At 42.4% G+C, this 15,053-nt stretch overlaps 1 protein-coding gene across 3 annotated transcripts in view; it reads right to left on the minus strand.

Moving 5' to 3' along the window:
• Positions 1 to 5,438, minus strand: part of LOC105488716 (synaptotagmin 9) — a 228,638-nt gene extending 223,200 nt beyond the window's left edge. Inside the window, exon 1 of one of the 3 annotated variants that reach the window (XM_011753039.2) lies at positions 5,019 to 5,415. In XM_011753039.2, coding sequence (XP_011751341.2) covers positions 5,019 to 5,163 — 145 coding nt within the window. In that variant the 5' untranslated portion in view covers positions 5,164 to 5,415. Of the gene's footprint in view, positions 1 to 5,018 lie in introns of all 3 variants that reach the window. The other 2 variants (XM_071075148.1, XM_011753040.2) reach the window with 2 other exon arrangements.
• Between the last annotated feature and the right edge of the window lie 9,615 nt (positions 5,439 to 15,053).

Consider the following 15,053-nt stretch of genomic DNA (forward strand, 5'->3'; position numbering starts at 1 on the left):
AACTATATTTAATTATTATTTTACATGTACATTTTCTAATAAGTGACTTGACTATAATTTAACATAAGGTGACATTCGTGAAGGTTCTATATTCTGACCTTTTAATGACACTCTATTTAGACAAGATTTTTCTTGATTGGTTTGTTTTTTCCCCTCTCAGATTGGGTGGACATAATAGAGCCTTATGACATGTTCAACGAGCCCTCAAAATAAAAATTTGGGACAATGTTGTGAAAAGAAATTTAAGAATCAGTTGATATGGGTGCTAGCTGTACAGGGTAACAGTGAAGGTTCCTGGTATTTGATACTATCTTTCCTAACTTTGCAAGAAACAAATGTGAACTGAGCTGAGAAGGGTTAGGTGGATGCATTCTTTGCCCAATGGTCTCAAAGGTTGTTCTCTACTTGGCTGCACATGAGAATCAATAGATGAATTTTAAAAATACTGATACCAGGCCCATTTCCCAGAGACTGTGATTTAAAACTGATCTAGGGTGCAGCCCAATCATTGGTAGTTTTTTTTGTTGTTGTTTGTTTTTTCTGTTTGTTTGTTCCAGCTCCCTAAGTATTCCTAACGTACAGCCAAAGTTGAAAACCAGTGATCTAGAAAAAGCTTTTCTTGAATAGAGTAATATTTACGTGGAGAGAAGAGTCACTAATCACGAGTCTTAAGGCTCTGCTTCACACTCTGACCTGCTGAACCTTTTCTAGAGCTTGGGTACAAACACAGAGAACATGCACAAAAAATCTTCAGAATATGGAGTTGGAACATGAATGGAAAACCAGTATCCTGGATAACAGAATTCATAATCAAAAATACTAAGCTGAATCTTTATAACTACATAGAATGTGACCTACAGTTGGGGATTAAATCCATCATACAAGTACAGAAGAGAGAAAGTAGGTCTAAGGGTGGCTCTTATGAAAGATACCTAGAAAATGTTCATTGACAATAACTCCTCAGTTTTCAGTATATGTGATGTGAGTACCTAAGAAGCTACTTTAACTTAGACCCAATTCTTCTTTTAAATGGACTCCATGGCCCTGGGCTAGTTTACTTCTCCGCACTTCAGTTTACTCATATATATCAATCACTTTTAGCCATGGTTCTTGAACTTTAATGTGCCTACAACTCTCACCTGAAGATCCTGTTAATATACAGATTCATATTCAGTGGGTCTGGGACATAACTGAGATTCTCCGATTCTAACAAGCTCCCAGAAGCTGCTACTGCTGCTGGAACACAGATGAGTGCTTAGGAGACTTATGAGGACTAGTGAAATGACCTACATAAAGTGCTTGGCACCCTACAGAAGAAAAGACTTAAAAAGAAAATGATAAAAACATGTTTAAGACCTAGACATTACATGATCCAATCCTCCTTTCTGTTCCTTCAAAAGAGTGGATCTAGAGAAGTTAGGCTAGGTTACCTCCTAGTAGCTAAAGGTATATGATGGAGAAGAGGGATAAGACTAATGGCTTTTTGACCAAAAAAAGTATAATCAAGATCCATGGGTAGAAATTTAAGATACCTTTTAATTCCCTACAAGGAAAACCTTCTAACAATACATGCTGTTCTACAACCAATTAATCTTCTTGACAGCGAAGTCTCCAGTTATAAAATACAAGCATAGAGCAATTGACATTAAAGAGGATAGTCATACCTCAGGTCACTTAACTGTAAAACAGCCTGGCTATCTAAAGAGGCATCACACACTTAATGTGTTACAAAAAGTTAAAGTAAAATAAAAAATAAACCTCATGATTTCCCTCCTCACCCCTACCTTCTTCCTGAAGACTTCTACTTGTACATGGAATTTTTAGGTCAAAAACTCTTTGAAGCTTCCTTAGTTGCCCTTCTCTCACCTTTCACATCTCTTCCTTCAATAAATACTTGTGGCTGTACCTGCAAATTGCGTTCATAATCCAATTACTTCTCATCAACTCCATTGCCACTATCGCTGTTGAAGTCACTGTCACCTCTGTCTGGATTTCTGAAATAACTTCCTAAGAGGTTTCTCTGACTTCACCTTTGCTCTTCAACATAGCAGTCAAAGTGTTGTCACTTCTCCACTCAGTACCTTCTAATGACTTCGTATCTCATTCAGAGTAAAACCAAAGTCTTTATAATGGTTTACAAGACTCTGCATGATCCACCCTCTCTAACTCTTGAGCATATGTCTTACCACTCTCCATCTCTTTCATGCCTCTCCAGCCACCTCTGAAATCACCATTTCTAGAATCATATCAATAATGCTCCCACCTCAGGGCGTTTGCACTTGCTCTTCCCTCTGCCTTAAAGGCTAGTCTCTGAGGCCTGCAAGTTTATGTCCCACATCAGTAACACATAAAACACTATAAAAGCAACCAACAGCACATTCTAATTGCTTTCTATGGACGAAAGTGCTCACACTCAGCACTTTACTTTCCACAAGTTGGTACAGATGACAGACTGTGTGAGGCACTTCAGTTCCAATTGTAACTTAGGCTTATTTTTTAAAATTACAATTGCATCAAGTCCTCTGTGAACACCAAGTCAGGGAAATCTGGGTGCTGTACTCCCCCAACAGGGCACTATAACTACCTGGACAAAAAATAACCTTTCTGATGGCTCAGGCCCACTGGTCTGTGCCCTAGTCTTTCCACACCTCTGAAAACATGAGTAAATTTCCTAGATGCAGGGTCACTTTGCTCTCCACAGGAAATTATATCTTTTTTCTCCTTTTATAACCAAAGTCCTTAGTTGAGCTTGAGGAAACCTAGCTATCACTGGGTGGCCGTGAATGGACAATAACAGAGAAAGCTAGGACATGGCATTCAGGTGGATTCCTTTACAGAAAAAGAAATCATCCATTTACAGAGATGACTCTCTCTAGAAACCCATGTCTCAGGGCTGCTGTGCATGGTTGTTCTGGTTCACGCTATCATAGCAGGGACATTATTCACATGGTGTTGTGTGGTGCAGCTTTTCTAGCTACTCAGCTTTTAGGGTTCAAAGATTAAAGTCACTCTTGCTTCAGAGGGATGAAGACAAATGCATCTGATGTAAGAATTAATGTCGACAAGGCAAGGAAGGAGGGAAATGAAGGGAGATTTGGAAATGAAGGGAAAAGCGTCCTGAAGGAGAGGGTGCACTTAGGATGTAATCTTTGGCCTCGTTTCCTCTCACCTCGCACTTGAACCCCCCACCCCCACCCCTTCCCTCATGAGCTGGCTACTTTCCAACACAAACCAAAGAGCCAGAGGGGCATGGGGCTACTTCAAAACCCTGTGTCCTAGTTTAAGAAAGGAGAGCACTAATATCAGGAATTCAGAGCAGCAAGGTCGACTCCTATCTATAGCTATTCCTCAGCCAAGGAATCAGATTTACTCTTGTAAGAAGTCCTCTTAGTGAATCTTTCTCAGGGGTTGCCTGGTGTAGGGGCTGAAGAGAACCTGAAAACACGGGATCCAGCCCCTGGATTAAAAGGAGCAGAGACAGAAAACTGGCCAAAAATATGTGATTCAAAGATAGGCCTCATCCATTGTCTCTTGTAAAGCCAAAGACAACTACATATGTGGGATAACAAGGAAAACTCGTGGTCCGGTCATAGGCAAGGAAGTGAGATGTTTCAATACTAACACTTGCTTTGGGCAAAGCATGTAAAATAATTGTCTTGCTTCTGCTGCTTAAGGACGAACTTCCCCAACTTAGGACATCTTCGATAAACTTAGTTAATATAACCATTGGCAATGGAAAACAATATTTTTTCTTTTTCAATAGAAAAAAAGCCTCCAGTAGGGAAAATCTGATATAAACTTTTAAATTTTAGCAGATGACTTCACCCCACACACCCATCTTGAATATATCAAGGAGACACTATTTAAGTCTGGCTCAGTGTTGACACTCGTTATAAATCAAATAATTCTTTAATTTATCTTTTGGATAAATGGATTTTTATATAATAAATTGGTTTCAGCTCGTCCATGATACTTTGCAAGGCAATAGCTCATTTCCAATATTTATACATAGCAATATCAAGAGAAAGGCCATTTTCTCATCCCATTTTTAACAATCTAACCACACTATGCTTTTCTGGTAAGTACTTAGGTTGGGAGAATATTCGAGAAAACTCTTTCTCCAGGTGAGAAACACCTCAAGCAAACATTGGAAGGAATGCATTTTCCACTAGCCAGTAGTGGATGAGACGACCTGGGAGACACAAGGACCTCGGGAAAAGCAAATGGCTCCGCTAAAACTCCCTCCTCCAACCTTAATTGGTCAAATGCCAAAATAAATGAACTTTCCAAAGTTAAGAGCTTTGCAACTTTCACTAGGAATAACTACAGGTGCACAAGCCAGGACCGACGAGCCTACGGACCCCAGTGTGGCCGGCGGTAGTCGCTGGTCGAGCCCAGCGCCCAGGCCCAGGCCACCTCCACGCCGTGCGACCTGCCGGGAATGGGTTCAGGCCCGTCTGCCCAAGACGAAAAGCTCCCTGTCCCCGGCCCAACGCCGGATCGCGTCCCGCCCTTCTCACCCCAGACCAAGGAAAGGAACTAGACGCTCAGGAGAAACGATGAGCAGCACCCAGTGGGATTCGGCCCCAGCCCGAGGCCGTCCCCAACTCCCAACTTCCCAGAGTTTCCTTTGGCCTCGTCCCCCTTCCCACGGCTCCGAGGCCGCCTTGGCCTCACCTCGCTCTGAATGCAGATAGCCCAGGAAGTGGAGAGCGTAGCTCGGAGCTAGGGAGCCGCCCCCAGGAGCCCTGGCGATGGGAGCGCAGGTGGCGGGCGTGGTCCCTCCAACCCTGCCCCAGCCGACCCAGACTCGGCCTCCGTGCAGTAGCCACCGCCCGAGTCCCCGCCTGGCTACAGCATCAGGCCACAGAGCGATGGTTCTTGATCCCTCTCCTGGCTCGGTGGCCGCCCCCCGCCCTCTCCCAGTCCGCGTCGCTCTTCTGCCTCAGGCCCCGGTGCGGCCCCAAGTCCCAGCCCAAGGCCCTTGGGTCCCTCCAGGCGGCGGTGGCGGCACTCACCTGGGTCGCGGAGCCGGGGTCTGGCACGGTCCCGCAGGTGGTAGATGAAATCCTGGCAGCTGTCGTGCTCCAGGGCCCCACGGGCACAGAGCTCGGCCAGCAGCTGCAGCGCCTGGTGACAGAGCGCGTCCCTGGCCCCGGGCATCGCCCCCCCGCATCCTCGGACCGCGCCGGGCAGGCGGGCGCAGGAGACAGCCCTCCGCCTGCCAGCTCAGAGCCGCCGCTTCCGGGCCGTCCGCGCTCACCGCCAGGGACCCGCCGGGAAACGGTCCGAGCCCGATCCCGAGCCTCAGACCCAGCCGGCCCGGCCTCCCACCGGTTGCATGCAGCTCTTCGCCAGCCGGTCGGTCAGGTTTTCTCTGTCTCCCGCCGGGTCCCTCTGTCCCTCCCCCAACACCGAGGAGAGGCGGCGCCGCACAGCCCAGAGCGCCTCTCTGCTTGCGCTCCGCCCGCTACTCGCGGCCACAGCGGGGCGGGGCCGGGTCAGGAGTGCGCGCCGCAGGGTAGACTCGCGGCGGCCCCAGACGGGGACCTAGGGTACGCCCCGGCTCCTGGCCAAGCGGGAGACTTGGTTTGGGACCTCGCGCCCAGAGCGGCCGCGCCCTGGCTTGGGGAGTGTGAGCGTGTGCGCGCTTCGGGCGCTGGAGCTACTCCACCCCTCAGCCCTGATGCAAACCAAGAACCCGTTTCCACCACCCTGCGTGTGTCCGAAGCACGTTCTTGGATGCCTGGTGCGAAGACTGCAATCTGGACACACCCGCCAGATGCGCAGAACTGAGTCCCTATTTGGAACTTGGAAAGAGCTGCCTGGGTTTGAACCATGGGCCTATGGGTGTCAGATGCCCAAATGCAGGGTTGGGGTCCAAGAATCGCCAACAAAGGAAGGATTTCCCAAGCACAGGCCCTTTTCGACCACCGTGGTGATTTGGAGAAGGTGGAGGCTCTAGGTCAGAACTAAGATCAAATAAATAAACGACTCCCGGGAAAGACTCTGAGGCTTACCTGGGCGTCTTAGGTCTCGGTTAGTTTTCTAAGCAACCGTTTGGAAATCCAAACATTGCCAACGTGACTTCAGCACCCAAGGAGGAGTATCACAGAATCTTGGAGAGTTGGAAGGAACCTCAGGGCACCTTTCATCCACCCATCTTTTCAGCTTTTCAAGCAATAAAGCCTAGAAATAACCACGAAGTACTGTGTGTGTGTGTGTGTGTGTGCGTATCGCTGTGCCACAAGCCTTTTAGGTGCATAATCTCATTTAATTCTGTACATAGTTCAACGAGGTCTGTGTAACTGTTATCCTCATTTTACCAATGAAAAACTGGGGGCAGGGGACTCACAAAGGTGTTACTTGCTCAAATTCACACATGATGAAGGTAGTTTTGATCTTCTTTCTTTCTCTTTTTTTCTTTCTTTCTTTCTTTCTTTTTCTTTCTTTCTACTTTTTTCCTACTTTTTCTTTTGTCTTTTTTATAATACTGGTGTTCAGGCCCCCACTCTAGAACAATTACAGTAGGATCTCTAGAACTGGTAACTATCATTCTTAGCCATGAGGTTGTGCTGTCTCTACGGGCATTTCACAATTCATATTGCACAGAAAGGTAATTTGGGACCCCATAGAATGCTCACGCAACAGGCAAGCTTTGAAATCCTGCTGTCAATGGTACTAGGGCTTCAGGGAACTTATATGGGAATAGCAGAGAAAATGCAAAGCTGTAAAGGTAAAGATGCCTCCAGAGAGTTGCAAAGAGACAAGCAGAGGAAGGAGAAACCAGCTTTCAGGGAGCCTGTAGGGGAGGTTGAGCAGATGCTGTTTCTTCAAAGGGGGGAACCCCTAGAGAAGGAGAAACCCTGCATTTGGGCATCTGACACCCATAGGCCCATGGTTCAAACCCAGGCAGCTCTTTCCAAGTTCCAAGCAGGGACTCAGTTCTGCGCATCTGGCGGGTGTGCCCATGAACAGAGAAGGTGACACCAGAGATAGTGTGATGCTGGGGGTGGGGGTGGGGGAGCCATATAGTAATGGTGAGAAGGTATGTGTGTTGAAGCACGTAAAAATATTACACTAATGCCATATGTCAGTGAGGAACTGAAAGCAACAAGTTCAGTTAAAAAATGACTTTCATAAGCCAAGCAAGAAATGATGAAGGCTTAAACCAGGCCAAAGGCATTAGCTGATTGCTAGAAACATCCAAATTTGAAAAACATTTCAAGTATTAAGTGACAAGATTGTAACCAATGGAATAAGAAAGAAGCAAAATGCACAAATGTTTCAAAACGTTACATGGGTCACATATATTCACACCCTAATAACACTTAGAAATGCAAGCCTAGAGTTTAGGAGAGAGGGAAGACTGGCAATCATCATTGGAAAGGTAGAAATTGAGTTGCCACATGGGATGGTTCCTTCAAGAAAGAAGAGTTGAAGAAATAAAAGAGCAGTTTGGAAGGCAGTAATCACAGAAGGAGGAAAGATTGTACAGAGGGGAGTCATAGTGGTCATGGGAGGAGGAGTGTTTGGTAGAGGAGTGATCAACAACATCAACTGTAAACTCTCAAATATAGTTTAAGGAGAAAAAACTAAAAAGTGTCCTTTGGATAAAGCAGATAGTAAGACATTCAAGATTTAGACAGACTAGTTACAATGCAACCAACCTTCTACAAGTTAACATTTTTGTGCCTAGGGTTTCTCATCTTATTTCAAAGATAATGTGTATCTTTGGACTGTTGCAAAGATTACATAAAGCAATATGTTTAAAGTGCTTATAATAGTGCTGCCACATAGTATGGGCACAACCCATATGTGTTTTTGTTGTTTCTGTTATGTTTCTACTACAATGTACTAGGTGCTAAACACACTGTCTTAATCTATTACTTACAACATCCCAAAGTGGCTGATAGTATTATTTCCTATTTTACAGGCAAAGAAAGTAAAATCAGGTGGTTAAACAATGTGTTCAAGGACAAATTGACAGACTGTTTCCAAAGACAGCTACAGCCATCCCTCCCATTCCATGTGTCCTTTTGGAGTGTGTGAGTTAACTACTCTTCCCATCAACAAGTCAAGTCTATTCCCCTTCTCCTTGAATTTGGGCCTGCCTTGTGACTCACTTTATTCAACAGAATGTATGTAAGTGAAATTCTTAGCTGAGTCTAGACTTGAAAAGATCTTGCAACTTTTAAAGGATATCTTGCTGGAGAGGGGTCCAGAAGAATGAGGAAAAAATGTGGGAAAGGACATACTGCTATAGAATGAACTGCGTCCCCCGAAAATTCTGCTGTTGAAGCCCTAATTCCTGATGTCACTGTATTTGGAGATTGGACTTAATTAAGAATAAACTAGGTCTAAAGGTAGAGTCCTGATCCAATAGGATTAGTTTCTTTATAAGAATCATCAAACCAGTTGGCTATAAGTATTTGGGTTTATTTCTGGGTTCTCTATTGTGTTCCGTTGGTCTGTAAACCTATTTTCATACCAGTACCATGCTGTTTTGGTAACTATGGTCTTATAGTATAGTTTGAAATCACGTAATGTGATGCCTCCTGATTTGTTATTTTTGCTTAGTCTTGCTTTGGCTATGTGGGCTCTTTTTTTGGTTCCATATGAATTTTAGAATTGTTTTTTTGTAATTTTATGAAGAATGATGGTGGTATTTTGATGGGAATTGTGCTGAATTTGTAGATTGCTTTTGGTAGTATGGTCATTTACACAATATTAATTCTACCAATCCATGAGCATGGGACATGTTTCCATTTGTTTGTGCCATCTCTGATCTCTTTCAGCAATGTTTCGTAGTTTTCCTTGTAGAGGTCTTTCACCTCGTTGTTTAGGTATATTCCTAAGTATTTTATTTGGAAAGGATGCCCTATTCAACAAATGGTGCTGCAATAATTGACTAGCCACATGTAGGAGAATGAAACTGGATCCTCATCTCTCACCTTATACAAAAATCAACTTAAGATGGATGAAGGACTTAAATCTAAGACCTGAAACTATAAAAATGCTAGAAGATAACATTATTAAAATTCTTCTAGACATTGGCTTAGGCAAGGATTTCATGACCAAGAACCCAAAAACAAATGCAATAAAAACAAAGATAGATAAATTTCTGGGACTTAATTAAACTAAAGAGCTTTTGCATGGCAAAAAGAACAGTCAGCAGAGTAAACAGACAACTCACAGAGTGGGAGAAAAATCTTCACAATCTTTACATCTGACAAAGGACTAATATCCAGAATCTACAATGAACTGAAACAAATCAACCAGAAAAAAAAAACAAACAATCCCATCAAAAAGTGGGCTAAGGACATGAATAGACAATTCTCAAAAGAAGATATACAAATGGCCCACAAACATATGAAAAAAATGCTCAACATACTAATGATCAGAGAAATGCAAATCAAAAGCACAATGCAATGCCACCTTACTCCTGCAAGAATAACCATAATCAAAATCAAAACATAGTAGATGTTGGCTTGGATGCAATGAACAGGGAACACTTCTACATTGCTAATGGGAATGTATCAACTCACTAGTACAACCACTATGGAAAACAGTGTGGAGATTCCTTAAATAACTAAAAGTAGAACTACCATTTGATGCAGCAGTCCCACTGCTGGGTATCTACCCAGAGGAAAAGAGGTCACTATACGAAAAAGATACTTGCACATGTATGTATATAGCAGCAGAATTCACAATTGCAAAAACGTGGAATAAATCCAAATGCCATCAATCAACGAATGGATAAAGAAACTGTGGTGTGTATATATATATGTATATTATATGTCATATATATGTATATGTATATTATATGTCATATATATATATGATGGAATACTACTCACCTATAAAAAGGAATGAATTAATGGCATTCATAGTGATCTGGATGAGACTGGAGGCTATTATCCTAAGTGGAGTAGCTCAGGAATGGAAAACCAAACATCATATATTCTCACTCACAAGTGGAGCTAAGCTGTGAGGATGCAAAGGCATAAGAATGACACAATGGACTTTGGGGACTCAGGGGAAAGGGTGGGAAGGGGACAGGGGATAAAAGACTACAAGTAGGGTGCAGTGTATAGTGCTTGGGTAATGGGTGCACCAAAATCTCACAAATCACCACTAAATAATTTACTCAGGTAACCAAACACCACCTGTTCCCCAATAACCTATGGAAATAAAAAATAATTTTTAAAAAGAGTCATCAAAGAGTTTGCTTTCTCTCTGCCATGTAAGGACACAGTGAGAAGGCAGCTCTCTGCAAGCCAGGAAGAAAGCCCTCACTAGAAATGGAATTGGCTACAACCTTGAGCTTGGACTTCCCAGCCTTCTGACTGTGAGAAAATAAATTTCTATTGTTTAAGCCACCCAGTATATGCTATTTTGTTACAGTAGCCGTGGAAGACTAAAACAGATGTTTCAGTCAGCAGCCAGTCCAAGACCCCACACATGTGAGTGAGGCCATGGACCTCTCGAGCTTGGACCTTCCAGCCCATAAATGAGTACAGCAGACAATAAGTGAAGCAGACGTGAACCATCCCCATTGACCAAATTTCTCACCCACAAAATCATGAGCAATAAAATGGTGGTTGTTTTTTGTTTTTTGTTTTTTGTTTTTTTAATCAGCTTTGATTTTATTTTTTTTATTTTATTTATTTATTTTTTTAATTTATTTATTATTATTATACTTTAAGTTGTAGGGTACATGTGCATAACGTGCAGGTTTGTTACATATGTATACTTGTGCCATGTTGGTGTGCTGCACCCATCAACTCATCATTTACATCAGGTATAACTCCCAATGCAATCCCTCCCCCCTCCCCCCTCCCCATGATAGGCCCCTGTGTGTGATGTTCCCCTTCCTAAGTCCAAGTGATCTCATTGTTCAGTTCCCACCTATGAGTGAGAACATGCGGTGTTTGGTTTTCTGTTCTTGTGATAGTTTGCTAAGAATGATGGTTTCCAGCTGCATCCATGTCCCTACAAAGGACGCAAACTCATCCTTTTTGATGGCTGCATAGTATTCCATGGTGTATATGTGCCACATTTTCTTAATCCAATCTGTCACTGATGGACATTTGGGTTGATTCCAAGTCTTTGCTATTGTGAATAGTGCTGCAATAAACATACGTGTGCATGTGTCTTTATAGCAGCATAATTTATAATCCTTTGGGTATATACCCAGTAATGGGATGGCTGGGTCATATGGTACTTCTAGTTCTAGATCCTTGAGGAATCGCCATACTGTTTTCCATAATGGTTGAACTAGTTTACAATCCCACCAACAGTGTAAAAGTGTTCCTATTTCTCCACATCCTCTCCAGCACCTGTTGTTTCCTGACTTTTTAATGATCGCCATTCTAACTGGTGTGAGATGGTATCTCATTGTGGTTTTGATTTGCATTTCTCTGATGGCCAGTGAAAATGGTGGTTGTTTTAAGCCATAGAGTTTGGGAGCAACTTTTTAATGCAGCAATAGACATCTGAAATTTGCACAAAACTGGTAAATGATAGAAACAGGACTGGAATCCATGTCTTTGTGGCTCCAAAGCCTCTGTTCTTCTGCAATTATAGTAGAGTGGTGCGGGTGGAACCAGCTGAACACAGAATTAAAAAGTACATGGAAACTGAAGAAGTAGAGTTAGCTGAAATATGCTACCTTTCCCCAACTATTTGTTCTTTCATTCATTGAACAAATATTTATTCCTCTATGATTCAGAAAGCATGACAAGTCCCCTGTGACTCAGGAAGCCTTCCAGGTCCAGGTTAATATATAAAGAAATAAACAATGATCCTTGCTCTCTGAGGCAGTGCTTCTCAGTCTTGTACTTGCCATGGCATAGATAGAAAATGAACTTTTTATAGCACATGGGGGTAAGGGACTAGGCCACTGGTGGCCAGCAGGGACGGTGGCAGAAGGAATCAATGTCTCAGCCCAGGTATTACCCATTCTGTGGCACACTGAGCTTCCCTGGTGCCCAGGTTAGGAAGTTTTGCTATTTAGACCTACCAAGTAGAAGTAAAAGTAAATCTTTTGAGAGAAGGACAAGGACAGAGGAGATGGTAACTGAAAAAAAAAGTGCATAGAAGAAAAGTTGTTTGAAGATAGGAGCAACTTCAGAATGTTTTTATCAATGTTTCCCAAAGTAAGGTTCATTTGCCTTCTGTTCTGAAATTGCCTGGATTTCTTAAGAAAATGCTGGTTCCTGGGATTCACCCAGACCTACAGAAGTATTTCATAAAGAGCATCCCAGATGCTATGACTGGACAAAAATACATGTTGAAATTTAATAGCCATTTTAACAGTATTGAAAGGTAGAACTTTGAAGAGGTGATTAGGTCATGAGGGCTCCACTTGCATGGGTAGATTTAATGCTATTATAAAAGGGTAAGTTTGGTCCCCTTTTGTCTCTTTGCCCTTCCACCATCTACCATGAGATGATACAGTAGGAAGGCCCTTGCCAGATGCCAGTGCCTTCATCTTGGACTTCCCAGACTCCAGAATTATAAGAAAATAAATGTTTGTTCTTCTTAAATTACCCAGTCTTAGGTATTCTGTTACAGCATTGCAAACAGAATAAGACACTGGGTAATGCTTCTGAACAATGAAGTTTGAGAACCTCCAGTTTCTATGCTGAGGAAAAAAAGTCTTTGGTGGGTGACAGAATAGAACCCTGACTCAAAAAACAAAAACAAAAATCAAAATAAGAGAGAAAAGAAAGCAGAAAAGAAAGGAAAAATGCCTTCGGAAAAAGATATTTGAAGTCACCTACAGTGTCCCTGAATGATAACATTAATGATTATAACCGATCGTTATTAAGCATTTGTTACATACCATCATGTACTTGATATATGTTGTTGCATTTAATCCTGACCACCCAGCAAGGCACACATTATGTTTCCATTTTACAGATGAGGAAACAAGAACAGAGAAGTTTAGTAACTTCTCTATGGAACTTCTCCGGCTTATTGGAGACAGCCAGCATTCAAATTCAGGTTTGTCTGGCTCCAGAGCCTATGTTTTCCATGCCACACTGCCGCTCCAAGTCATGTCCAGAGCACAAATATCCAATATATTTATCCATTTTTTGTGTGACATTGCTCGGGTTCTCTCATCATCTTATCTACTGTCTTCTATGTGTGCTGCAACTGGTCAAAATCCTTTCTGAAATAGGGCCCCTGAGCTGAGCCCAGCACTCCTTCACCCTTTAACATCAATGTCTTTCTCTCTCTGTGCCTCAGGCTTCTGAGTTGCTGCTTGGGTTGCAGCATCTCAACATGCAGTGGATGAAATCCCATAAATCTTTCATGCTTCTCTTAGACCACATCCTTACTGCTGTTCCTTTGACCTAGATTCTGTGCTTTGGGAAATGGTTTGGGATTCTTAACAGCAAAACTTTCTATTAATTGTCATTTTGTTTTATTCAGTTACTTGCCAGATAGTTGCTTTTAACAAAAGAAAATAAGATTTAATTAGCATGACTGGTTCTCAGTGAACCCACGCTACCTCCTAGCGATTAGCACTCCCATCAAATGCTCAAAAACTTCCTATTTAATTATCCAAAAAAGGTATTCATGCTAACATTTGCTTTAGAGCCTGAAGTATACATAATTTGTCTGGACCAAGAGACTAGCACTGATTTAGAGTTCATGTTCTGTGACAATCACTCTCATCTTGGGCATCAATAGCCTTTAATCTGTGAGCTTTATTCTTTACTGTTTCGAGTGAATTTTCTTGAGAGATGAAATAAAAGCAAATTGAGAATTGAGCAGCTCTACTTTGCCCATGTGTATGTTATCATTGCACCATTATTCCAGTAGCAGTTGTTCTGGTATATTCAAAATCCGTATTCCTCTCTCCTGGACTGTGTGTATTTCTTTCCAGTTTTATGACGTACAATTATAAAGTTATAAGTCCATTTCTTTCACTTTAAAGAAAATAGAGATTTATTGACTTTAGAATTTAAAAAGATACACCATACACAAAATATACTGAAACGAACAGAAGAGGATGTTCTGGGTCGGAGGGCCTGGCACTCCTCTGCTGTCTCTTAGTGGACTCTCATGGTTTTACATTTGTTCATCTTTTCAAAACAAGGCCAGAAGGGAGAGCAGAGGTCAGATTTCTGCTGAACTGAGACTGAGAAAAACCTGGACCTCAGTACCCTCCACCACCAGATGAATTTTTTTTAAAAATGCTTTCTGCATCCCTAGAGCTGTCTTTCAAAGTGGCTGACGACTCTCATCCTGGGCAGGTCTGGGCAACTGCTGCAGTCAATCTGGATGCTCCAAAGACGGAAGAGGATGATGAAATCCAAAATTGGTTAGAGAGTGTCACAAGTGGTTGTAGACTATCCAACTGTCCAAAAGATGCCAGAAAAAACAATTCCAATGAACCAACCCCTTTCCTCATCGCCCACAGCAAGCCTTCCCCATCCCCAGTGATGAAAATGAATCTAGAGCAGGTGGACCGACACTCAGCTGCCTGCTTAGGAAAAAAAGGGTAAATGTGCACATTTATGGGTGAGAATATGGGTCGTGAGCACTTAAAGAAGAGTTTTAGCAATCCCTTTCTTGATCTTTTACTTAGTAACAAAGCTTTGACAAAAATCTCTGTGTACACAGAAAGAGAGGGAGGAGGTAAGAAGGGGAAGGGGAGGCAGAAGGGGGAGAAAGAGGGAGAGATCCACTATATTGCCACTAGCCTTATTCGGAGACCATAGAAAAACCATACATTTGTCTCAGCCCTACTCTGTGCAAAGAACCAGGCTTCAGGTTGTCTGCCGAGTTTAATGCTTAATCACATTAGTCAAAAGCCAATCAATTAATCAAAAGTTTATTCAGTGAACACTAAATGCAAAGATATTTGATACAAATTTTGTGTTGGTTCTTAATTTCCATATTTAAGCTTTCCTTCTCTGCTTATATCATTCATTCATTAATTGTAACTGCACAATTATTGCTGTCTTATCATAGAAATATTTTGTCTCTGTATATATTTTATTTTCTCTACTTTTCAGAAATGTTCTTTCAGAAAC

The sequence above is a fragment of the Macaca nemestrina genome, chromosome 12 (assembly GCF_043159975.1).
Source record: "Macaca nemestrina isolate mMacNem1 chromosome 12, mMacNem.hap1, whole genome shotgun sequence".
NCBI lineage: Eukaryota > Metazoa > Chordata > Mammalia > Primates > Cercopithecidae > Macaca > Macaca nemestrina.